Source organism: Dermacentor variabilis, chromosome 8, assembly GCF_050947875.1.
Source record: "Dermacentor variabilis isolate Ectoservices chromosome 8, ASM5094787v1, whole genome shotgun sequence".
In the NCBI taxonomy this organism is placed as follows: Eukaryota; Metazoa; Arthropoda; class Arachnida; order Ixodida; family Ixodidae; genus Dermacentor; species Dermacentor variabilis.
The window spans coordinates 24,955,680-24,982,661 of record NC_134575.1 but is presented as its reverse complement, the minus strand read 5'-3'; the positions used below and the strand labels follow the sequence as shown (position 1 = coordinate 24,982,661).

Sequence of the window (26,982 nt, the reverse complement as noted above, 5' to 3'; positions counted from 1 at the left end):
AGTGTCACAGTGAGAAAACAAGTGTATGTGTGTGTGTGTGAAGTGTGGAAAGCCGGTCACGTGGGGGAGGTCACGGGTGTAGAGTGCAGCTCCTGGGGTCGTATTCTGAAACGATCCACTTCGGCGATGCTGTCGCCTCGGCGATAGTTCGCCGTCAAACGCGCGCTGATTGGTTGTTTTAGCGAAATCGGACGAGCGACGTCATGAGATTTTGCTCAACCAGCCAATCAGAGCCCGTCTGATGGCGATACTGTCGCCGAAGTGGGTCGTTTCAGAATATACGGCCCCTGAATAACGCTTTGGAATGTCGTGGACGAGTTTTAAATCTTGTATCCGGAACCTCCAAGGGCGTCCGACGTAGTGCGAACGCATTTCTCTCGCGTTTCTCGCTGAATCGTCACTGAATTTTTTTCCATGCTAAATCATTGTCCTCGTGGTGCTATGTCGGTAATAATTCGAATGAAGAGAATCGCGGAAGCGAACTTCTCCCTACGGAAACCGTTGTTGCGGAGAAGCCTGCTTTGGCGACCACTTGTGCGCTACGCACGCACCCATGGACGGCTGATTAGGCTTGCAGGTACCGTGTGCAGTCTTGCAATTATTGTTTTAAACACTGCCTTGGAGAGGGACATTCCCGAAGTGAACAGTGCATGCAGATGGCACTCGATATGAAAATTGCCTTGCACTGTAAAAGAATTTACACTCTTAAAAGTGAAAAATGGTGTAAATGTGTCTATAACTCACACCTTTAAAGGAGCACTGACACAAAAATTTGAAGTCGAGATAACTTGTGAGATAGATTTAGTTGGTCACACACACATCGTCTATAAAATATCAGCGACGAATATCGCTTAGAACATATTTAAAATCAATTTTAAAGTACGTGCGCCCAGCCAACCGCAAAACAGAGCACCTCGCGACATTGACATCAACCGGGATTGTAAATAGCCAAGAAAACGCTACGTCATGTGGCTACGTCACGAATTTTCGTTGGCTGCCATGCGGCTTACATGTGCTCTTCTCCTCTGTTGTTGCTTGTTCTAGCTGTTGTACTCGTAGTGGGACGCTCTCCGTGTCGCTGCAACTGCAGTTTTTGTCGTGTCCATCGGGATATTTCCCACACTATCAGCTTGACTGCGCTGCCACAACGTTCAACGCCGATTTGCTGTGCCTCACCATTGATTGTGGCCGATGCGAGGGTTTTGTTGAGGTTCGTCCTGGCCATCGCCGGCCGCAATATCTGAGTCGCTAAGTGATTGGCCACGTCTAAAGCGCGAGACACATAGCGCGATTTTCCGTGCGATCTGTAGTACGGCGCGTCGTGTGCGACTTGCCGCATGCGGCGATTCGGGACACATGGTACAATTGAGCGAGCGGCGGCCCAGAACCGGCGCCCCTGCCTGGAAGTTCGGAATCCTGCGTAACTTCGAACAGAAAGTGAAAGCAACCGTATTTGCACAGCTATCTTGTTTGAAACAAACGATGACAATATAAACACGTCTATGCGAGCACTGTAGACGTGTTTCCGCAGACCCGCCGTGGTTGCTCAGTGGCTATGGTGTTGGGCTGCTGAGCACGAGGTCGCGGGATCGAATCCCGGCCACGGCGGCCGCATTTCGATGGGGGCGAAATGCGAAAACACCCGTGTGCTTAGATTTAGGTGCACGTTAAAGAACCCCAGGTGGTCAAAATTTCCGGAGTCCTCCACTACGGCGTGCCTCATAATCAGAAAGTGGTTTTGGCACGTAAAACCCCAAATATTATTATTATTAGTGTTTCCGCAAGGCCGCGTTAGCAGTATCGGATCCGTTGACAGCCGCCGTTGGTTAAGAGCCGGCAGGCATAGCTCGGTGGGCCATCGAATCCGACACCGGTTGCGCTTGTGACACGATCGCTTGCAGCTCGTATAACGAAGCGCCTATGTTAGTCGGCACAACGTGTACACAGTTATGTCACGCTTAAATTGCAGCACATTTGATTTCTTTGGCGCCAACAGAAGCGAACGAGCATGCCAAGCGAGCTTGCGATCGCTGGGAGACGATGTAGGCCTAGCTCGCCGGCCGTCTATCCGGGGCCGAGGGTACTTGCGATGCGTCCACAGCTCGTAATAAAGCGCCTAAATTCGTCAGCGCAATCAATGCCTGAACATTTATGTTTCTCTTAAGTGAAAATACGGTTAGTTTTCCCGGATCCGTTAGTAGCGATGAGTAAACAGGCCAGTCAGGCGAGCCGCTTCGTATACAGACGATTGCTGGCGCGTCTGCGCTTACCGCGTCCGAGTAGAAATCACGCCAACGATTTACTATTTCGCACAACGTTTTTTAACTCGCACTCTTTCGAGGTCACTTTATTCTAGGAGTTATTTCGTGTCAGAAACAAATTGTAGCCCATTTATGCGCCGTCGTCAGCGGCGAAAGAGGCCCACGTTTCGAGCAGAAAAAAAAAACAGACATGATCGGAGCGGCGAGGCGCCCGCTCGCCGGCCCCGCCCCGCCGGGTCTACCACGTCACCATGACGTTCACGCTACCGGCGCTGTCATTGGCTGCGGTCGTTCGACCGATGCGGCAGTCGCACGACAATACGTCATGGGTTTTTGCGAACACGTGACCACTTTGTTTACACTCCCGTTTGCCCCATCTCGGTGCTCTCTGGAACCGAAACTTCGACTGGTCGCTACAAAAGAGACTGCAAATAATTACCTGTCGCGCTCCGAAGTAAATGAGGTTTCGTGCCGTTATTACTGGGTCATTAACTACTTATTAAAGCAGAAAAAGCCACGTGGATTTTTTTTGTGTCAGTACTCCTTTAAGGTGGCGGTTATATAAATCACCCACTAAGGGTGTGAATTATAGACACATTTATTTGCACCATTTTTCACGCTCAAGGGTGCACATTGTTTTACAATGTGGGCGACCGTGCATGCACTGTTGCCGATCCCCCCCGCTAACGCGCCATACGGTCAACGCTCGCGCGTACTTAAAAAAAAATTGCAAGGGTGTAGAACAAGCCGTCGCTTTTTAGCCGAAACCATAGCCTTTACGCCACCACGACGGACGTAGCCCGTTCTTATACGCAACTTGAATTTCTTTTTTACCTCTAAGATAACCCCGTGATCAATGGACACCTAGGAGGAGTAGTAAGTTGAGCCGTATTGGTAAATTGCAATTGAGGGAATAACCGATACGTCAGCCAGCTACACATTGTGCGGAGTGTTTTGTTATAGCCGGAAATTACGCTAAAGCGAAAGACTCCCGTGTTTGAAGGCCCCGCGCGCCAGCTCCGTGAGATTTCCACAGCGTGTGCTCGGGGACTACATTCTTTAATAGTTTATCGATTTATCGACAAAACAAGCGTTGCATTGCGTTCTATAAGTGAACCGATGATAAGTTTATTACAACTTTTGCAGAATAGCAACGGTGCAGACATGCGAGAATACTTGAAGTCCGTGACGTCGTACTGACGTATGCGGCGCTGCAAATCGAGCGTGAAATAAAAATAAAAAGTTAGATTGCACAATATTTCCCGCCGAATAAATGCAAATCGAGTCTTGAAAGAGTGCTTAACCAGACTACGTATTGTTCTTCGGCGTCCCATTAATGCGGCAGTAGGCGCTGCCCACAATGAAGGAAGGTGTGTTATATACAACACACCTTCGTTCATTCGTTTACGTGCCCCTCCAAAGCACCGCGCATTATAATGTGCGGTGCTTTGAAGGGGCACTGTTATGATTGGGGGCTCAATCACATCGCTCGTGATCCGTTGTCAAGATTGGAGTCGGGCATGAATTAGAAGGTGGCTGGCCCATGCCGTCGTCCAACTTATCCACGCTGAGGAAGTTGATGAAGGGAAGGACTGCTTCTCATCGAGAACGAGGAATATGGGTTTATTTACAGTATCTACATCAATCTAGCATGACTGCTTGAGAGAGTGTGTTGAGCAGCCGCACAACAGCGGTTTGTAAACACTCGGTCCTCCCCTTGATTCCAAGGGGACGGAAACGTTCCTCCAGTCATTGCAAACACGCCGCCTCTCCCCGGGACGGCTTACACACACACACACACACACGCACGCACGCACACACACACGCACGCACGCACACACACGCGCACACACACACACACACACACACACACACACACACACACACACACACACACACACACACAGGTTCACGGTTCGAAACCGACATCACACGAATTTCGTAGAACTCGGAGCGGACCCTCGCAGCGCGCCCGAGTAGCCATTGTCCTGCGTCTTGGTCGGCGCGTGGGAAGGGGGCCCCGACGACGTTCCCGCGGCAACTCCCCCGCTCGCGGCAGATCAGGTCCGCGTTGGTGGGTTCGGTAACAATAGTTGGCCCGCCGAACGCATTCAGTCGCAATGGCGATTTAGTGACGTCGTGGCTAGAGGTTTGCGGCGGCACTCTTTGAAACGTTGACGCCCGTTGTCGCAACTGGCTGACAACACTTGCACCTCAGCTGGACCGTTCTTAACAGCACGTGAAGCGATATCGCTAACTCCGGGCAAACAGGAGCGGAATATTCTTCTAGATCAGCTCAAGATTAAGTATAGTCGAAATTTAATCCGAACATAAAAAATAATAATCGGCTATATGTATCTCCGTTGCGGCATTCCTTTTTTTGAGTTCCATCACGCGTGCATGCTGTCACCTGACACGGTATATGTACTCCGTGCCGTCATTGGAACAGCGCTGTTCCCGTTAGTGTCAGTATTTCGTAGCACATTGTACTCCTGTTCCTGAACAACGACCGAAAGAGAGAAAGATAGAAAGCTGAAAGGGATCCATTCTTTTGTCATTTTCTTCTCCCTTTAGTGTGGTGATCCTCCTGTCTTCGGATGAGACGGGAGGAACACCTCCGATATATGTCCGTTATAGAAGAGAGTGTCAATGTATTTCAAGCTGCCGCGTGCACATTCGTATCATTGGGCCCGTCTCTACATTATAAAACAAAATTACACCCTTTGGGTTGTATCTTGCCACACAACGATAAACGTCATCTGTCTTGTCCGCATTTCCTTTCTTTAACGCTGCGAGCCCGGTACTTCCCAGTAACGAACGGCATGCGCGTCATCAGCATGTCATAGCATTCCCGACAGGAAAGTAGCGGGCGCGGCGTTTTCAAGAAAGGAAACGCAAGCAAGGCAGATGACGATTATCGTTGTGTGGCAGGTATACACCCCAAAGGGCCTTTCTCTAAGAGTGTACAGTGGCATCAAATTTAGGTGTTCCGCACACGTTGAAAAAATTTTAGACGTTCACTTCGTGATTGATAAATCTTAATAGAAGAAGTTAACGCGTAGTTCGTGGTGGATTAATGTTTATTGTTCCGGGAACAATCGGATCAGCCATCAGAAAATGCAGAGAATCCAAATTCAAGTCCGATTAGCATCCACTGGAATCCAACGTTGCCTGTGGTATCTGTGGCCCGCGCTGGTGAAACGTGCTACATGGTGAGGTGACGAGCGGCTGACCAATTGCTCGGCGCCCTTCTCGAAGGGCCTGAACGTATGAAACGCCCCTGATCCTTCACCACGTACCATGCGCTGTAAAAAAAAAAAAAATTAAATAGACGAAGTAAGAAAACTGAAAATTTGTCTACAGAAATTCTTGCATAAATTTATTTTTACGCTGAATGACAGAATATTCTATTGATTTTAACATATTTGGTCACTTCAGGGTAAAGCGAAAATTTCGTCATGAATATACGGTGAAAGAAATGGTTCGGTTTTCTTTCTTTTCCTTTCTTTTTTTTTTTCTTTTGCTATCCTTAAAGGGCAACTCCGGCGTTTTTTTTTTTAAATCACATTAGGATATCGTCATATTCAAATGGCATCCTGTCACCGGTAGGGTGGTTCGTCAATTCGCTTAGAAATTCATTATTAATTTTAAATAACCATAAACGAGATACCGAAACCGAAACGGGTAGCCGCTTCGTGTGACGTCACGATCGGTCGATGACGTCACATGCTACGCCATCACAATGGAAACACGCAGAACACGTGCTAAGCACGCAGTACTCGTGGCGCTAACGCCAAAGAAGCGAAGCTGATAATGTCTCCTGACGACACAGGAGGCTTTTACAGATTTTCCGAACTATGGACTGCGGCGAATTCAGCAACAATTTCAGCGACAGTGGCAGTGTAGTTTCAGACGTCACAGACACAGGGTGGCCAGTAAAAAAAGGTCACGAGTCGGAAATGCAACCAATCTTTAAAATTAGTTTTTCAGGAAAACTAAATGACTTGCAGCAGTTTGGCACAGATAATCAAGAGTGCAAAAGGGAACGTATATCCAAAATTTTATTGAAATCAGTGAACATCGAAACATCGTCGGAGTTGCTTTTTAACATTTGTGTGCAGCTTCACCACCCACGTGAGTGTAAGCAGACGGACCTCTCGCATGAGCATTAATTATGTTAATTTTGTTATGTTAATTATGGGAATTATGTTAATTAATGTTAACTTCTGAGAGGAATACAGCTGTTAGCCTGCAGCCATGGCATGCCACTCAGACATTCGCCGCCACGTACGCATATCATTTTATATCTTTTGCGTCTATTCCCGGATGTCTCTTCTCATATGTTTCATGTAGTGGGGTCATCTATACATAGTACGTTCTCTTACAGCCGCATCGCAGCACTTGACTATATCGCACACCCAGAGAACGGCAGTCAGAAGGGGAGTAAAGTTGATTCCGATGAAGGAGTCGTGCAAACATTTTCCTTTTCTGTTTTTTTTTTCTTTGTAGAACGACGTAAAAAGCCGTCACCAGAAAATATAAGCGAAACTAAAGAAAAAAGTACGAAAAAGACGAAACAAAACAAGCAAACAGAAAATGTAGGTTTCGAAAATTGTCATAGTCCTGTTTCTTCGTTCTTTATTTTTTTTTCTCGTAATTCTTTTTCTTCTTTTCTTTTTTTGGGTGCACGATATTTGTCGAGGCCGATCGAGACACACGCGAGACCGAAAGAACCGGAGCTAGAACCCCCCCCCCCCCACACACACACACTTATTAAAGAATTGCCGCGCGACATTTCGATACCATTACGACAGACGACAGCGTCAGACAAACAGCTTTATCTGCGTGCGGATCACCTGCACGTCGTGGATGTGTATGCGGGCTCAGGAGCGTGCGCTGTCTGCAAAGCGCTGGGTTATGAGTCAGCTGTTGCCGCAAAGCTGTGTGCACGTGCCTACGATGCGTACACACGCAGCTATGGAGCCGCTCGACAAGCCCTCTCTTCCTTTCTTTATTTTGGCAGTCTCGTCAGCACCTTCGCAACTGCTTCATGAGCACGTGTGTACTGTACATGCTCCGTCTATAAGGTTGTGTGGTAATCCGTGTACGGGCGCAGGACGCGATGTTGCGCGCCAGCGTCTTTGACGGGACCGGCATGTGTATACACGACGATGTATAGTGCCGCGTTCGCTTCCTGTTTTAGCGTGTGAATACGGAATCCTTGACGCACTATGCATGTTGTCCATTGCTTTAAAGAAAACGAAGGAGAAAGAAAAGGGAAACTCGGTACAAACCGCAACTTTTCCAAATCTTGTCTCTCTCAATAAATTCTACCCACACTGTTATGCAGATCGTTGCCCTGGTTGTGGCAGCTCGCCCATAATCTTCCACGTCACGATTGAGTGCAAACCTCTTTCCTCCCTTGCCAACTCTCCTTTACCCCGTACGCAACAAAGAGCTGTGGGACGATGCCCTCCGCGACGGACCTCCCGAGGTCCTCCGAGCTGTGATACAACGGGCTCGAAACATCGCCGGAATCATCTTAGGGACCCTGGACTGAGGGTTCCTCCCACACTGCTCTCGCCATTCAGATATTATTAATAAAGATGTTTTACTCTCTCTCGGTGTTCTTACACTCTGTCAAGAAGGATGACGATCGAAGCTGTGTGTGTGGGCCCCTTAATGGGCGAACTGCACCTTTGCCGCGGGTCGGCCCTGCATTGCACTGTCTTCGGGATGGGCCCACGCATGGGGAGGTGTCTGCACGCGGACACGATCCTGGGGGAAGTATCCCTTAACAGCTCCGCTGTAAAATTGGTTACTTATTTGCGTTTCTTAATTAATTAATTAGATGGTTAATTATGACGACTAACGCGGGACCTGTGGCACGGGCGCATTCGCACGGTAGCGCCGAGGTAGCCGAGGGGCGCCAACGAACAAGCTGTGGAGACGACTACGACGCTGGAGCCAATTTAGATGATGATAGTTTTGCCTTAACACACAGAGACGATCCTGGAGTAAGTATCCCTTAGCTACGCTGTAAAAAAACAAAAGAAAAAGGAAAGAGAGAAAAAATTGGCAGTGGCTTAGCTCGGGTATGCCAAGATATACGTAGCGAAAGCTAAGGCATAGCATGGTTAGCCTTGGTTAATCTTGATTGCAAGTCCAGGTTAGTCTGGTTGTCTAGCTATGTTGCGGCGTTTAGGCGGTGGTTCGGTGCGCTGTTTATTTCCTGGGCGATTCGTTTCCTCTTCATCTCGTTCGGATGTCGATTCCAGGCCTCCTCCTGCTTATCAGATTTGTCGCCGCCCATGCTGCCGCCCCAACTGTGGTTGCGGCGCACGCGAGCTCTCCTTTTCAATCCTCCGATGATGTTATCAGGCATGCGACGAAGCTGGCGAAGTGACCGGAGGCGAACGCAACGACGAGGAACGCGGTGTGACGTCATGTGCCTCCTCGGAGAACCGCCCCGGTGAAAGCGCAAGTTCGCGGCCAGTAAAGCTTTCGCTTTAAAAGAAATGAAGAAAAGGAACAGGCTGTAGAAATATGACGTGTCGATATGCTTACCTTGTTGCCATAACCTATACGTGCTCCTTATACGGATGGACCGCACTACACTGTAATTGCAGTTTTCTTTGTTTATGACGTGCTTACTGAGCCACAAGACAGTTTCTGCAACTGTATATGGCAGGCACCACGACGCTAGACGTCATACATATATGCTCCACAACTAGAGTGTACAGAATATTCTTGTACACTCTATCCACAACGTAAGACCGCATATGTATATTGCAACATTTTCACAAAACAATTCGGCGAGTTGGTAGAATGCATATGCTTCATATTAGATATAAAACGGCGCACATAAAAGCCAGGATGGACAGATGAAACGATAAGCTCGCGGTGCACCTCGTTTTATCTCTCTGTCTTGGTTTTTTATGCGCTCGTTTCTAATATCTGATGTGAAGCGTTGCTACCCTGACATGTTTCCCAACACTGTAAGGAACCAGCGCTGGCAATGGGAAGTGCTGCTGCAGTTTGAGTGTGCGGCTGAGATATACCGCACACCATCCGATTGCGGTGGCGGGGGGGGGGGGGGGGGGTCACGTAAAGGGCACGACATTTTGGATGATAACAGACGCTCACCTCTATCAACGTTCGCTTTTGCTCTGTATAGATGCGTCCAGCCAAGGGCTCGTCATACCCATGCTCGTTGGGAGAAGCGCATGCGCTCATACGTTCCATATACGCCGCCTAAAATCTCTGCCTTTCATGAAAGGTCTCTCTCTCTCTCTCTCTCTCTCTCTACGTTCCAGCACGCCGGAACCCATACAGGCCAGAATCCTGACACGCGTGCCTCAGAGATGGGCAGGGAAATCGATGAGGCGAAATCGGAGCATATATGTATGCTACTGAAAACTGTTTCCACCGCCCGCTAGGCTGTGTGTTACGGCGCTGCTGTGGGCACGCGAAGTTCCGTCGTTGGTTTCCCATCGATGACACCGCAGCTTCGATATTACTGCAACATTGTTCCTATACGTGACATGCTCCGCAACACTGTAAGCCCGCACAACGCGCAAGCGTGCTTGCCTTGACATATGCTTCGCGACACTTCCCGTTGCCATGACATGCATGGGTTGCGACCTTGTGACGTACACGTGTTACGTTTCACGGGGCTTCTGGGAGAGTACAAGACATGTGTCACGGGAGCACAGGTGCCCACTAATAGTATATGCAGTCGAACATCCTTATAGCGAAGTGCTTGCAAGGCGCCTCCGGTATTATTCGTTATTCAGGTAATTTCGTTGTAAAGGTCGCGCACCGCAAAGCTCGCAATAGAATCGGGGCAGCATTATTCCTTCGTTATTCATGCCATTTCGTTGTGGAGGTGGGCTCGACTGTATGTAGTGGACGCAAAAATGGTGACATTGTGTGAATAATATGCTGTATATCACTTTCGTCGTCGGATGAGGTGAAACGGGAAACCAAATTAACACATGGGAATTTGCGCAATGCACCTACAGTTGTTTGCAAACACGAACAACGGCTTGCGTGAACATATAGTGTCGACCGTGCACGCGGTCACATTCAATTCGGCCGTAAGCCGTATTTTGCGCGGTACACATGTCCTTTTTCTTTCAACCAGTTAAGCAACGTACGCGTTCGAAATATTTGAAATAATTATTTTGAGCAGGACGGTGGACTGTCCTGCTTTTTAACGTAAATTGATGGAATTGAGTGTTGACGCCAGTGGTGTAAAGTTGAAGGGACGACAAAGATATACGCCAAGTAAAATAAATTTAGACTGATAAAATATTCATTAAAGACGTGTTTTCTTTTATTTCGTGGCTATGGATTATCACAAGGGAAAATTTGAAAGTCAAAATTCTGTTTTTCGAAGTTCGCGCTGTAATTCCAGCGCCGACATACATCCGTGTGATCTCTATGTTCCCGCACTTTGTGCGGGAACTAGCTAGGTTTAGTCCTTGGTTCTTTTAGAACGCTCTCTAGTGCATTTTTGCCGGCGGAAAATTAACCATGCCCAAGCCATGACTCCAAATTCATTACGTCATGGCGTCGTGGTGAGGGAACTTAAAGGCGGCGTCGCCACCCGTATTATATTTGCCTCTTCTCGCGGTGTGTTTTCTCTTTATGCGGCAGCAATTATAGGGACAATCCGGGCGAATTTCCTGGAGTGTCCGTCGCCGTGATTTATCGTGTAAAGTTCAAGTGCGATAAGATCCCATCACTGCCTGCGGCGCCATATGTTGTCGGCAGAGGGAAAAACGTGAGAGGGTGAGCCGAGAAGGATGGCGGCTTGATGCGCGCCTGGCTTGATCCGCGCCGCCTTCCCGCTCGCCCAGCGTTGTGTTCGAGAGGCGGTGAGGGAGAGAGAGAGAGAGAGAGAGAGGCAGGTGAGCGCGCGAGCCCGGCTGAGCGGCTCAGTAAAACCCCTTAAGCTTCGTAAAGTAGTGCCACGCTTTCAAGAATGCCGCTTCCTCCTCGCGCGCTCCGGCCGACGCCGCGTCGCTATTGGCTAATAGCATCACGTGGGCCCTCGCGCCGTGCACGAGCGCCATTTTTGCTCGAGAAGCGTCTGAGGAGTGGCGAGGAGCGCATGTTGGCGCCGTTTCTACGCTCGAGCAGTGTAGGCGGCGCCACGGTCGAGGAGGGAGCGTGAAAGAGAGAAGAAACGAGGAGGAGTGAAGACGGAGGAGGAGAGTGTCGCTGCTTTACGAAGTTTAAGGGGTTTTACGGCTGAGCGCGGCCGCGTGCGCCCCACGACCTACTGTATAATACAGTAGGTCGTGGTGCGCCCTATCTTGGAAGTAATCTGCGGCGGGTGCAATGTTACGCGAGTAGAGATGGCTGATGGCTTCGTGAGCGCTGTGCTCCCGCGCGCGTAGTGTTGGAGGTCGCGCAGTCTCAAATTTCGGAGACGCGTTCAAGCTATAGAGGCACGAAGTGGAATTTGCTCGCCACTTCTGCTGCTCTTCACCACGCCAGTGTTCTGATAGGTAGTGTCCACGGACACCGAATGAGATCTGTTGATGCTTGCACGTGCGCACGTGACACCATGATTGTTAATTTAGTCATAAGCAAGTGTTTACGGCAATTTATATGGCCGATAAAACTACAAATCTTAATTTACTTCATATATTTGTCTGATGATTTGCCATTGCAGTCAATGCTTTTCCTTTCGAGCGAGGGTGCGATTTTTTTCTATGTGCTGTAGAAGGGTAATTTACTAATCAATTCAAATACCTTTTTCTTGTTAGCGTTTTTAATTCTGGGAGAGGGAGTAGAGGGAAGGGGGCTTCTCATGCCACAGCTTCCCACTTGCTGAGCGATCGGTGGTCTTATGCGCTAGCTGTGCAACAATGTGGAAAATGCAGTTGAAGCAACTGGCATGTGCAGTTTAAGTTACACACAAGCTGCTTGGCCAACTGCCATGCTTCTGCTTTGACTTTTAGAGGCCTGTTTTGATGGGTTTGTCAAAATCTACGTACCAATATCTACTACTTTGCGAATCTGTCCGATTGTTGAACTTCGGCAATCGTTAAAATCGAGATTCGTGAAATGACTTGCGAAACTATAATTAAAGCATATGTGCTAACCACTGAAAAGGCGCACACGTACATGTTCACAGAAACTATGAACTAGGGATTGGAATCTTTCTGTAGCATTGACATGCACGTGTAAATAAATTGAGTGCCACATTGTGCGTGCACCTGTTCGACTAATGTAACGCAGCGAGACATTTCCCTACTTCACGACTAAATTAAGAACTTTGTGGTGATGCCACAGTCTCTAAACTTTCGTTGGCGAGTATTCATAATCACATTAAAATAAATCCATGATATGTATTGTAAGTGTTAACTTAAGCTCTTAACTTAATTCTCTCGTTATATTGTTACTTATTTAGGCATGGGCTTTCCACTTTTTTTTTCAAACTATATTTTTCATCTAAAACGTCGATCATGCTTTTTGTGCTGCGAGCCTTTCCAAAAAGTTCTAACATCATGAAGGAAGGCCAACAGCCTGTGAATTTTAATATAGATGACACAAATGATCTCTAGCACCACGAACTTACTTTCCAAAGTATTCCTCTGAAAGGGAGCATTGGCCTTCACATATGACATGAAGCACAAATGCCTTCTGGCCTTTTGTTATGCATGCATTTTTGTTCAGTGTGTTCAGTTGCCAGCCAACTTTGCTGGAATGTTGTAGTGCGGTCAGCAGTAATTTTCTTCCTTTTTGTTTATTATTTATTTACTTGTTTATTAATTAAATAGCCAGCCGATTACTATTACTACTAATACTGCAAATGAGTATCATAAGGATACTTTTCTGTTAGCGATATATGTGATGCAGTGAAGCTTTATCACTACAAGATCGGTTTTGTATGTTTTTTTACTGCGAGGCTACTTTGATGTTTAACTTGGTGCATAGCATGCCTGCTTTGCTTTGCGCTTTTACCACGCGAAGACCGTTTTAATTTTTATTGCACTATTGTGAAGACACTACTGTTGAGTATGTACATTTTGCTGCGAAGCTTTACCATTTTGAAATCAGGTTTGTCTCTTAGTTCTTTTTTTTTCCTGGAGGGAGCAGTGCAGAAATTATGAAGTGGTGGAAACTTGACTTACCTAAGTAGTTTACTTTACATTGGATAGCAGTTAACTTGTACTGCTTCTTTTAAGGAGATTGGCTTACAGAGAGATAGCGTACATCTTTAACAAAGTTGGAGTGGTTCTTGTTATAGACTGTATATCTGTTCAAGTAATTCACCGACCATTGTGATTGTCCACACCTCCTACTATAAATTACTATTAGGTTTTTCTGTTGGGTAAAAATTCTTTTTCTCTCTCATTGCAGAAAGTTGTCCTAGACAGTATCCACAATGAAGACCCCAGCTACACTGGTGACGGCTATGTCAGGTACAGATCACCTTTCATTCCCGTTCTGCTTTGAAGTTCGCAACCACTTCCAAACTGCTTGCACTGAAATGAAGCAGATATTAGTTTGCATGCCAAGTGTGCTTGTGCTGATGTGTAATGCTGTGATATTGTTATAATTTATTATGACTCGTTGCCTCTCTGCTGTGACATTATTACATGTTATACTTTCCCACATCTGATGCTGTGTTCATTCATATATTTCGTGTATTGACTGCATAACGCTGCATTCTATTTTAATACATCTTTCCAAAATGCTTCTTGCATTTTGTACTGTACTTCGATTTTTTTATTTTTATTTCTTTCTTACTTTCAGTATCTTATTTTGTATGTATGTTCCCTCCCTCCTGTTTGGGCTTCCACAAGGCCTGCCATATTTAAAAAATGAATAGTAAATAAATAAGCCCTTTGCACAGACATTTGCAAACACTTCTTTTGTTAAGATTGCAGCTTTGAACCCACAATTAAATGCATAACTATTCCATACATAAATGTTAGTTACCCATTTCTGTTCTCTTTATTTCTATCTTCACTAATTGTATGTGTAATTATATACATGTAATTAGGTATGTGTGTCTGCGGCTTGTTTACCTATTTTTGCAAAAGAGAAGAACTATATATTTTTTTTCACTGCACAAGGTTTTTTTCTTATACTTCTTCTGTTATTCTGTAACCTGTTTTATGTTGATGACTCCGTTTGTACTTACATGAGTGCCTATGGACATTCTGCAGCGAGAAAATAAACGGCCAGTCAGTGATTACCGACAATGGCCAACTGGTCCTAACTTATTTTTTATTTTTTGCACTAGGCTGTACATTCCTATAAGGAAGAATGTTCTGCTGACATTAAGTACATTTGGGCACACTTTAACATATTTGTAACAGCTTTCTGGGCTTTTCAAAAGGAGCTAAGCTTTTATTCGTTTGGAAAATTTTAATGCTGGTGCTTGTCTAGTCTTGAATGGGTGATGTTTGGGAGAACCACATAGTTCATAAGCAGTGTTTGCATTGTTTGTCATGCTACCCAATATTTGATAATATCTTGTCCTTATCTATGCCGTTTCCTTTTTCTGTATCATTTACAGAGTGCACATCGTACTTGTGCTTGTCTTTTTGCAACTTCTCCTATGTAATACCTTAACAAGCCTTTAGGGTACTCAAACGAATGAACGAGGTTCTCGAAGATCTATTGCCACTTCAGCAGATGACTTTTCTTTTTTGTCACTTCTCGCTGCAGCCTGGCTGTTATTTATGCTGTTTTCGCCATCTCCAACTGGCTGGCGCCGTCGGTGATCAGCTTTCTCGGCCCCAAGTACACAATGCTCTTTGGTGCCGTCACATATAAGTACGCAACTTTTCTGGCTTATTTTACTATTTGATCTATAACGGCTTCTTTTTTTTTTTGCGTGTAAATGGCCGTAGCCTTTTATTGAAAGGCTTGATATCGCACTTGATATCGGCTTGAATGTTTTTTCACTCGGGCAGGACACTGCTGGAATTCCCTATAGCCAGGAACATTTATTCACTTCCCTTAGATGAGTTTTTAGCTGCACTCACTAGCGACGAGTGTTGTGTTTTGCTTTATATTTGTCATACATTCGAACCTCAATATAACAAACACTGATATAACGAATTATCAGATACAATGAAGTGTGTTGTGTTGTTTTTCATTGATATTAGCATTTAAAGAACATATGCTTATAACCAATACTGATCATAATGAAGGCACTTTTATGTTTGACTCGACTTTATTATAATTAAGTTTGTTGTAGTATCTGCTCTTTACTGATGTGTAGAATGTCCTAGTATTGTTGGCTCTAAACCTATTCCTCCCGCCACTCCTCCACATTTACATTTTTTTCTCTTGCAGAAGTGTTATGGCATCTCCTGCAATAGTCCTTTTCATAGGGCTGCAGTTTGTACAAGTAAACGATAAAAAAATTAATAAATTGAACTCTCTAGTTCAATTTTTTGGAAGCTGTGACATTTGAAAGTGAAAGTTCCTTTGTGAACCCTCTCTGAATTTTCTGACCGTGGCTGCTCGGTGCTGCTGCTGTCTTTCCATATAGAACAAATAATAATAATAATAATAATAATAATAATAATAATAATAATAATAATAATAATAATAATAATAATAATAATAATAATAATGATGATGATGATGATGATGATGATGATGACGATGATAATAATAATAATAATAATAATTACATATTATACATTACATATTACATATTATTACATTATTATTATTATTATTATGTGCCCGATGATGGGGTATAACCTTAGTCCCCCACCACAGCAAGCCTGATGTTCTAACCATTAGGCCACAATCGCACGTACACTACTATCATGCAAACACCAACTGGCTCTTCGAGATGATCACCGTGTATGCGATGTCGTGTAGCACGTGTGCGCAAAAGCACATGTGTGCATGCCCGTTTCCATTACACCAATGACACAGGAAGGAAATGGGCAAATTAATAGCATTTGAATAACTGCTTCACAATACCTTTGCCTCACGTACATTGCAAGAGGTGCATTGGATGTGCATTCTTTTTTGTCTGGCAATGCTTATATTGCGACTTGTGATTGTCTTTTGCAGCATATTTGTAGTCCAGTTCCTGTTTCCTGTAACTTGGGGTTTATATGCTGCGTCCGTTGCCATCGGTGTGGGTGCGGCAAGTACGTACCTTTCTTTATTTTGGCTGTTCTTGTATGCCGGCAGGTGAAACAAGTGTGTTTTAGGGCAATGCTTTTTTGCATATTAGGTAGTCATGCAACAACAAATGTTACGGAGTTGAACATACTCATTTGTCTCTTTTGACCTTAGTAGACTCCTTGAAGCTTTGGTACTTTTAAGGAAGTCTAAAAATATGCAGGATGTAGGAGCATGTGTTAGAATTTTTTCCTCCTCGGTCTATTTCTCTCTGTTGCCACAAGTTCAGTTCGTTGGCAGTTTTAAAGATTAACTCATTATGAGGAGTGTTAACTGTCTTTCAAGCCATCTGCACAATTTAAAATATTTGTTGCAGTGTAGCATCTCGGCAGAAAATAACTAGTTTGGACATCTATTGCGAAAAGCAGCCATCGGGAGGCTTTCGTAGACTTATTGTCCTGGATTCGTTTTCTCGTATATGTGAGTGCATGTGTTTGTGCTGTACCGGCTGCATGGCATCGTAAATATGACTTGCATGGCACGTACGTCATCTTTACAGTGTGTTATCTGTCTTACAGTGATCTCACTTCTATTGCTTCTTTGTTACTCGCCACGGTGGCTTAGTGGTTATGGCGCTGCACTGCTAAGTGCGAGGTAACAGGTTCAAGTGCCTGCCGTGGCAGCTGCATTTCGACGGGAACAAAATGCAAAAATGCCTGCGTCTCGTGCATTGGGGGCACGTTAATTAAAGATCCCCTGGTAATCAAAATTAATCCGGAGTCCCTCAATGTGGCATGCCTCATAATCAAATCGTGGTTTTGCCACGTAAAACCTCAAAATTCAATTCAATTCAATTCGCTTCCTTGTTGGGCACAACGCTCATATGCATGCTACCTTTGCTGCATGAAACCCATTGTTGATTGTATTAAGATTCTGGCATTCACAGGTCATCATTCTTGAATAATGAAATTCCTAAACACAGATGTGACTGTTCATTATCAGACTTGAAATAAAACATGTTTTGTGAAATGTGCTCTTGCTGAAAGAATGAATGTAGCTTTTTGTCGCCTTACACTTCTGCATACCCCTATTAACAGATGTTGCACTTTTGTGTTTTGATTGCTTTATTTTTATTTGTTTACTTCTATCCTGATCTCTCTCTTTGTGACATTCTGTAGAATGTGCTACATCTGCAGTGACTTTCGTTTTTGTTTAAACAACCTTAAAAGAATAGTATGCATGTATTGCATTGTTTTCTTTTCACTCCATTTTTGTAACAAGATCATAGTTTGGTTCGTGTCATTCAATAAAGCACTTGGAAAGTACTGCTTGCCTGTCCATCTGCAAAAAGTAATTAATAAATATCTTTTTAATTATATCTTCAGTTCTACGTGCATCTGGCCATAAAATTACACATAAACTGGTTTCATTGCCTCTTGGCAACTAAATGTCCAGATGCAAGAGGAAAACAATGATTCCAAGTCTTTTACTAAATAGTGTTGAGCAAAAAAAAAAAAATCAATGCTTTAGCAAGACACGACTGAAAGCAATGCAAGAATGCATCCAAAATCTTCATTAAAAGGTTGTCGGAATAAATACACAGGTCTCCGCATTCTTATTGCATCAAGTACCTGGTGTTAATCACCAGCATGATTTAATAAAGTTCTTATTTGCCTGCAGTGATCTGGACAGGCCAAGGGAACTTTTTAACCATCAACTCTGACAGCACCACCATGTCCCGGAATAGCGGCATTTTCTGGGCCATGCTGCAATGCAGGTTAGGCTGCAGTGATGCATTTTAACTTGCCTATGCATCGCTTACTGTTATGCCATTTGTTCTAGCATGTTTTGTTGCCCACTAGAATTTCTTATTGTTTTCACATTGGTGCACTATAATTAAGGACGCTAAGGAGGAATATTAGGTCGAGCTGTACTTGTAAGTCACGCTTGAACAATAGCAAGTCAGCCACTCTATCTTACCATGACAGAAATCTTGGTATGCTATAAAAACTGTAAAAAAAGAAGAAAGAAATGCGGGATGGCACCACCGTCCTGGAGTTTCCACACCAATTCGCCATGACCATAGCCATGCCATGACGTCGCGGATATTCAGTGCACCTGGCCTGCTTTAGTAAATTGCTTAATGGTATGCATCTAAACATGATAAATAATTTGGTAACTGCCTATAATTTGGGTAACTTTGGTAACTTGGTAATTGCAATAATTTGGTTAATTGCCCAAATATAAGAAAATACTTAGCAGTACTTGCAACTGGGCTTGTTGGTGCACGTTCAGTAAATATAGATACTTTCAAAAGGTTAAACTGGCACCGATGCTTCGGCACAAAATTCAAGACAGAAGCTTGAACTTCGCTTTCTTTTTAGTGATAACAATGTTCTTCTGACAAAGTAACGAAAATAGCATTTTGAAAGCATACTTTACCAGTTAAGCTGTTTGAATGCTTTTCTTTAGCTTCCTTCTAACCTGTGTCGTTTAGTTTGACGTGTCTCCTTCGAACTTCAGATGTGACAACACGAATATGGACTTCCACATGAAGCACCGCTTTAAGCTATCACTTATTGCTGGCGTAATCTTGTACATGTGTCCATATTCTTGCACCAAGTCAGTGGTGTTATTCTGTTATCACTACTCGAGACAGGTGGTGCCTTATTTGAAAGAAATATAGATGCTGCACCGGTACGCATTTTTTTCTGCTACCCTTGTGTAAGTACTCCTAAAAATTATTTCATTTCATGGTTTCCTTGGCTTATGCTAAGAATATTGTCTTGCTACATTGCTTTGTGCGTAAGCATATTCTACCATGCTTCGCAATATCTTGGAGGGAATGTGCTGGGGTTTACGTCATGGCAGCTAACCACCAGGTGCATGTGTCATCAGCTTAGGTGCCATTTGAAGGCCACCGATAAGAAAATTAGACAATTGCTATCCCCTGAAACTTTGTCTAGACTGCTTCATTAGTATGTACTACTCATTTACGACCAATTTAGCCAAATCAAAATTTGGTTGCAGTTCGTTGCAAACACTGCAAATGTGTTTGTGCATGCCATCACTTCCATTAATAAAGTCAACTGTTCGCTCCGGACAAACCTAGTTGCGAGTGACGCTCTTTCCTGTCCTATCATTTTTCCTTTCGCATCATTTCGCATCTCTTATGCCATAGCAAAGTAACAGGTAGTGATACCTTTCTTTTTTCTTTCTTTTTTGCCTTCCACATTGCGTACTTGTTATAAATAAACAAGGGGAGACAGACACGGACAGCATAAGTCAGATTGTTCTGCACCTTACACAGCTTACTTGCACAGAATCATCTACAGCGCTTCCTCATTATTCATTTTTCTTAAATGCCAACTCATGCTTCACAAGTGCACCCAGAGGCTTCTGTGTCCTACACATAATACAGCTCATAGCATATGTAATAAAAACAATAGAAAACTAATGTAGGACTGACTGTAAGCTGTTGCATATTGTGATGCACAGACTTTCAGCATTTACCATGCACTTTCCAATCAGGGTTTGATGATGTGGTCTATCCTTGCATATTTTTTTTTCTTTACTTATATTTAGGATTTTAATGTTGTGCAGATAACTTTAAAAAATGTGTTCCCTTCTGCTTTTTTTTTTAAATCTCTGTTTTAGTCTCATCTGGGGCAACATATTTGTCTACATCCAATTCCAAGGTCTCGACCAAATCGACCGGCATAGCCGCTTAACGGTCTACGGCGCTCTGACGGGCATCGGCATTCTCGGCATGTTGCTTCTACTGTTGCTCAGAGGTGGTGGAATTCCTCAGCGCCAAATCAGCCAAACTGAAACGTAAGCTGACCCTTATCGTGTCATCTATCAAAATCTCGGTATTCCTTTTTCATTATCTTTTTGCTATTATCTTCACCTTTTCTACTTTTTCAGGGAAGAAAAAAGCGGTCCCTCATCGCAAGTTGATGTCAGACGGCTGAATGTGCAGTCAGGCTTCATGGATGCATTGTGTACGTATCGCATGGATTGCATAAGAAATGATCGCCCACTCTTGAGTTCTCATCCGGCAGTCATTATTTATATCCACAGCTTCATGAATGCATGCAGCCAAAGCGCCTGCATCAAGGTTGTTAAAAAGCACTTATTAGTCCAGCATTGTATGTAAGGCAACATAACATATTCATGAGATAATGGGGTGGAATAGCTGGGCTTGTTCTTGGTAAATAACAAATACAAAATGCCTGTGTGGTTATGTCAAGTTTACGCTCAGAGACTGCATTTATATATGGCTGTCAACAGTCATGCATGGCGGTTGTGATGTAAGGCTAGTTAACAGTAAATACCGTAATGCCCCTATCCATTGCCCATTCGTGAGGCATTGCTCTCTCCTTTTCCTCACAAAATATCAGTTAGTATATGCGAAGACATTAGTCACTCCTGCGAAATACCCGCAGAACAATTAGCACCACAGTTTTACTGTTCACATAAACTGCAATAGCCAAGCACAGCATATTACTGTTAGCTTGTTTATGTTCTTTACATAAATTCACATCTTCCAGTGATGTGCGGCAAGTACACGCTGCTGTCAAACATTACAAAGCATGTCATTTCTCAGTGACTCTCAATAACTGTTCATGCTCTGTTCATGAAACTTTCAAGTGAAGCTTTCTTTGCCCCCAGGGCTTGGTGTGTCATTGTCCGTCTCGCTGAGCAAAGATTCTCAATAAATAAAAAGATGTATGTCACCAATGGTGAGTTTGAACCCAGTTGCCCAGCACGGCAGTGTGATGCTCTATGCATTAGTCCATAGACGCATGCCCAGAAAGACAGAACAACGCCTCGTAACGACCTACCAGGTTCCCTCATGCAAGCTCATGATTTGAGATGCTTGGTGCATGAGTCACATAGCATAGCAACAATTTGCTTATAAAAGCAAGACAACATTTCATCTTGTTGGCTAACTGAAGCTTTGCTTACACAGATCCAACAGAGCATGGCATCTGCATGATTTTTTATTTATTATTTATTATTTTAACTTCATTGTTTTGCACAGAAGCATCCTCTGCCTACCCTTCTCTGACAAGTTACATTCATTGGGCAATCATACAAAGTGATAGACTATGAAGACAAAAAAAAAAATCTTAGGGAAATTTAATTGTTATGTTTAATTGCAATGCATAAATAATAAGGTAAGGAAAATTAAAGTGGGTAAACAGATAGGAGTATTGCAGTAGCTGGAATGACATGACAGGATAGATCTTGCAAGAACTGCACACTATCTGTCAGTAAAGTAACAAATGTCAGGGCAACATGTAAAAAAAAAAAAAAGAGGCTATTTTGTGCACTTTGTGCTTGCTTATTTTTTAAGCAAATACAGTAGTGAATTGTGAATAATAAAAAATGAAGGGTAGCTGATCACAAGTGGGGCATGTTCTAGTGATTGGATAGGTTTTAATGCTCTGCCAGATGGGTCTGTGTAACTTGTAACTGTATGCGACAGTGCTCAAAGCAGCTAAGTTTCAATTTTTCTTCTGTAGCAGATTGCTGTTAACTTGTCCATGTCTCCCTGCAGGGCAGTCAGTGAAGCTCATGAAGACGGGCAAGATGCTCATACTCAGCGTTGCATTCTTTTATACGGGTGAGTCTCTTCCTGTCTACTTACCGTGAGGTGTTTGTGGAACTCGCATTAACTGTAGTGCATGTGAGAATCTGTGAGCCCTTTGGGATCCCTGAAGATATTCACGGAGGCCATGAAGCCATTGCCCATAATCAACCCTCCTCATTCCTTCATGTTTGGACGACAAAGCCAAATGGACATATTTACCTAATACGTAACATAGCCATCTCAATGCATAATAATAATCATCATCATAATCGGCCTATTTTTATGTACACAGCAGGACGGAAGCCTCTCCCAGCAATCTCCAATTGCCCCTGTCTTGCACTAGATGGTTCCAAGTTGTGCCTGAAAATTTCCTCATTTTATCGCGCCGCCCAATTCTCTGCCGTCCTCGACTGCGCTTCCCTTTTCTTGGCACCCATTCTGCAACTCTAATGTATGGTCCACCGGTCATCTTACTTACACATTACATGGCCTGCCCGGCTCCGTCTTCTATGTCAACACATAGGTTGTGCCTTTCTTGGGTTTGTTTGAAACCCAATTGTATTGCAGTACGGGAAGAGGGGGAGGGGGAGGGGGAGGGGGAGGGATTATATCGACACATTAGTACTGATATTAAAGGGAACATTTGATTTCTACTCAAGACCCTTCCTTGTCCGATATTTTGGCTGAGATTAAAGGAGTAATGCAGAGCATATTGTTGAAATGAAATGCAAACTGCTGCATCTGCTGTCAACATTACATCTATGTATTATAAACATTCAACTCGTACTGGACCATTTCATATTAAACTACGGGTATATAAATATACGAATGTTTCAGATAACAAATCGATTATTGCCTTATTTGTTTCTTTATTTGAATTAATAATCGCTATACATATATATATAAACAAATATTTTGAATTGCTAACTGTATGTATTGAAGTATAAAATTAGAGAAAAAGTGCGATAAATATCATTCCTGTGGCCATAGTGGACATAAAATATGCCATGTTTCATAGCGGAGCATGCTATGTCACCTAGGGAGGCGGATTTTTCCAGCTATATCACCATCACTCGCACTCGCCAATGAGTCTCGAGTATGCAAATAAACTGCTCATTTGCTCTTAGTGTTGTGAATATACTAGGACATGAAGATCGTTTTATATGTAGTGGTGAAAACGACTGTTCAGTATTCAAAAACTATTTGAAATGTATTCTATATTTGATTTCATAAGCTTCTAGCACTGCTCAATTCATATTTGTTTGATTCAGTCTCGGAAATTGCTATTTGTACGCCCCTGTATTGGACCAGTCCGTATGACACAAACATAGATTGGCGAGCCGGAAACGTGAGCTGATGCAAGCATTTTCAAATTTTTTTTTTGCATGTATCAATACAACTAGCTCGGCATGTAGTTGTAATTAGCTGCAGCCCATACAGCACCTTCTTCATCTTCACCCTTCTCCTTGGAGACGCAGGTGCTGTCCTCCTTGTTCCACCATTCCTTCAACACAATAGCTTCCTAATGCACTCAGTACTTTAAAAGCAACAAAGCTAGTATATGCTAAGTTTCTGTACCGGGCTCAATCCGAGTGAGTCGATTTATATGTTTGATGTAGGTGCTTTCTTACGCAGTGCAACAGATAAACATGAAGGAACATATCTGATGCTCACAGCATCACAGCTCACAGCTTTTGGGTTCAGACGCGTGCGATCCCGGAGACCTCTTGGAAGGGCCTTTGTCCGGCAGTGGACTTAACGAAGTGTAATGATGATGATGATTGCAATTTATTTGCAAGGAAGAATAGCACGAGTCAGTCACATTGTGGGCAGGTAAATCTCCACTTGAATCAGCACTAGTATGTACATTCTTGCTGAACTGTCCAGATGTAGCAATCTTTTTTCTTCTTTTTAACATAAGAATTTGGTTTAACAGCATGCACATATCTGTGAAGCAGTTCTGCCTGGTATCGGTTTGCTTCTCACCTCACTCGTTTACCTCGCTGCCACCAAATAGCCAAAAAAAGAAAATGTTTTGCAGGACTGGAGCTGTCGTTCTTCAGTGGCGTTTATGGTTCGTGCCTCGGCTTCACAAAGAGCTTTGGCAAGGACTCTTCCAAGTTCCTTGGCATCAACGGTCTTCTCATTGGTGCTGGAGAAATCACGGGTAGGAGTGCAGTAGGGTTCCTTCAGTTGAACTCTGTTTAAATTTAGTTCTTTCTGAAGAATAGACCAGTTCACGGACATTCTGTTTCTTGTGTTTTGTTTCACGAAAATGTAGCATTATAATCTTAAGCCAACTTCATTCTTGAGCTGCAGGGATTAATGAAGCACACACACGCAATTGAGAGAATCTGCCTCGCTGTTGCTTGAGTCACATTCTTGATTTGGGCATTATTGTTGATTAATCGCAATGGATACCACAGGTGGATAGCTGTAAGCTCAGTAATGGCTTGCACACAGTAAGAAACAAGGAAAATTTCGGGCATGTGGCAAGATTTATTTTAAAAATTTTTATCTGTTTCTGGCAGTTGGGCGTTACTAGCCAGCACACATTGAAATCCCTAGCACTTATTTAAAGCACTAGCATTGCAGTGCAATTTAGTTTGCTTAGTTTGCAATGCAATTTAGCCATAAAATTAGTTGTAGCCTAAATTTCCGGAGTGACAGAGTGCATGTTTATTCTTAAAACTTCCAAATTTGCTGTATTGTAGCCATAAAATTAGTTGCAGCCTAAATTTCCGGAGTGACAGAGGGCACGTTTATTCTTAAAACTACCAAGTCCAAGTTAGCATGTTAGTTTTTTGCTTCAAGTACTGTTGTGATATTCAAACCACCTAAAGATGTTGGGTCAACGCTCGTGGCATTAACACCGTGGTTAAGTTTCTCTCACTTTTCTTTTTATTAGCCGGGACTACGTCATTGTGTATTATACCACACCATCTGTGGCCAACTCTCCTGCCTTTATCAGATGTTCTGTGAGATTATTTCATAACGGGTTCATTTTACTGTTCAATTGAAATCACACAAAGTAAAGGTAGCGATATACATCCTGATATATATTTCATTAAAGGAAGTTGCTAGTTTTAAGCAAACAGACAACCCCATTTCTGTGGCATTGTTAAACTGTCGAAAAGGACTACCCGACGAGTGCCAGCATGTCACGTGAAAGTGGGACCCCTTGAACTCCACAGCCGGCTCATCATCTCACACCAAAGCAAGGAGCGGCTTTCCCCATGCTCAAGTGCACTGTTGCACGCATTCTCGAACATTCTGTTGCGTGGTGCCGATGGGCAACCACCACGTTCTTGAGCATAGAAATCAACCGTTGTTTTCTTTGAAAGATGTGTTAGAGAGAAACATTTTATCAATTCTGTTGTTCATGTGCAGGGCCAAGCATTTGTGTTGAATTGGCATTTTGTTTGTGACAGTTATCCTTACAATAAAGTTGATTGATTGATTGATTGATTGATTGATTGATTGATTGATTGATTGATTGATTGATTGATTGATTGATTCATTCATTCATTCATTCTTCTCAGGTGGGCTCCTCTTCAGCATCCTGGGCAAGCAGACAAATAAGGCTGGCAGGGACCCCATCATTCTCCTTGGTTACATCGTGCACATTGCTGCCTTCTACACCATTTTTGTAAACCTGCCAGCAAACTCGCCGCTGGGACCCACTTCAGACCCTGCCTACATCACAAGCAAGTGCGTTTTGGCAAAGCAACACTATTCACAAAGTTATCGCCTTCGCTCTAAAATCAATGGAATGCTTTTAGAGAATAGCGCAACCAGAACGTGCTAGGCGATAGAAATGGCTGGGACGCAGTGATACTAACTACTGATGGTTTGCTGCACATGAGCAATATACCAATTGCATGTAATCAATTTCTGTCATCCTCCATGTTACGAGTGTACCATACCATATACGTCATACCAAGAAGCCCATCAGTCCTTCTTTCTCAATGGAATGCCAGCAACACTTTCCCGTGGGTGTAACTGCATGTTGAATATTTAACTCCATTTCCGAGAAGGGTTTTACTCCCCAGGTGGAGTATGTTTACTCTTCTAGAACCCAATTGGAGTCAGTGTACATCATCGGGGGTATGTATACTTGCTCAACAAATTTGGCCTTTCATGAGCGCATATGAAGTCTACAGTAGACAGAACACGTGTTGAAAGTTATTATTCATGTGTTTGTTCCTGCCTGATAGGCCGTGTCATTCCATGTTTGCTTAAACATTAAGGTTTCGTACCAACAAGACAATACCACATCACCAGTACTAGACTGTTTTCTTCTCTGTTGATCGACTTAGCTGCCTGTGTTCAAACATAGTTCAATTTCTTTTTTTTTTCCTTTTCTTTTTAGTCTCTACCTTGCCTTCGTGGGCAGCTTCTTGCTTGGATTTGGTGACAGCTGCTACAACACCCAGGTTAGTCTCAAGGTGGCAGTGCGTGTAGCATTCATATTGCAAGTAGGTATAGTACCAACTTTCATTTGATTTTAATCTGTTTGCTGTGATTAATACAGTTAACTTTGTTCACAATGATCATGAGAATAAAATAGCTGAACAGTTTCACAACTTGTTGAATGACCTATAGAAGTATAAAAGCAAAAACATCATCATAATCAAGAATTACTGATTAAAAATAGAAAAACAGCCGCCAGCTACAGATTTATCTGCTGGCAGCTCATATCACTGAGACATTTTTTTGTATGACTGAATACTTCATACGGTGACCGAATGCATAGCAAACTGACTTGTTCATCAAACAAGGGCAACCTCTGTAAATAGTTTCTTTAGCTACAAAAAATGTTTGTTTTTGAACACATCCATAAACATGGCAGTTCTTTACTCTTATTGCCAACCATTACGGCATGCTTGTCTAATAAGTGCTGTCTCAAATTACTTTTCAGATCTATTCTATTCTTGGATTCGTCTACTCAGATAACAGTGCACCAGCATTTGCCATATTCAAGTTCATCCAGGTAACTGG

The 26,982-nt window shown here is 43.5% G+C and overlaps 1 protein-coding gene across 3 annotated transcripts in view; it reads left to right on the top strand.

The window, feature by feature from the left end:
- LOC142589836 (UNC93-like protein MFSD11) overlaps positions 1 to 26,982 on the top strand; it is a 45,989-nt gene that overhangs the window by 11,628 nt on the left and 7,379 nt on the right. For all 3 annotated transcript variants that reach the window (XM_075701451.1, XM_075701452.1, XM_075701453.1), the window contains exons 2-12: positions 13,641 to 13,702; positions 14,958 to 15,065; positions 16,329 to 16,408; positions 18,063 to 18,159; positions 20,040 to 20,216; positions 20,310 to 20,386; positions 21,949 to 22,014; positions 24,023 to 24,148; positions 25,524 to 25,692; positions 26,354 to 26,417; positions 26,903 to 26,974. In XM_075701451.1, the coding sequence (XP_075557566.1) occupies positions 13,641 to 13,702; positions 14,958 to 15,065; positions 16,329 to 16,408; positions 18,063 to 18,159; positions 20,040 to 20,216; positions 20,310 to 20,386; positions 21,949 to 22,014; positions 24,023 to 24,148; positions 25,524 to 25,692; positions 26,354 to 26,417; positions 26,903 to 26,974 (1,098 nt within the window). The remainder of the gene's footprint in view (positions 1 to 13,640; positions 13,703 to 14,957; positions 15,066 to 16,328; positions 16,409 to 18,062; positions 18,160 to 20,039; positions 20,217 to 20,309; positions 20,387 to 21,948; positions 22,015 to 24,022; positions 24,149 to 25,523; positions 25,693 to 26,353; positions 26,418 to 26,902; positions 26,975 to 26,982) is intronic.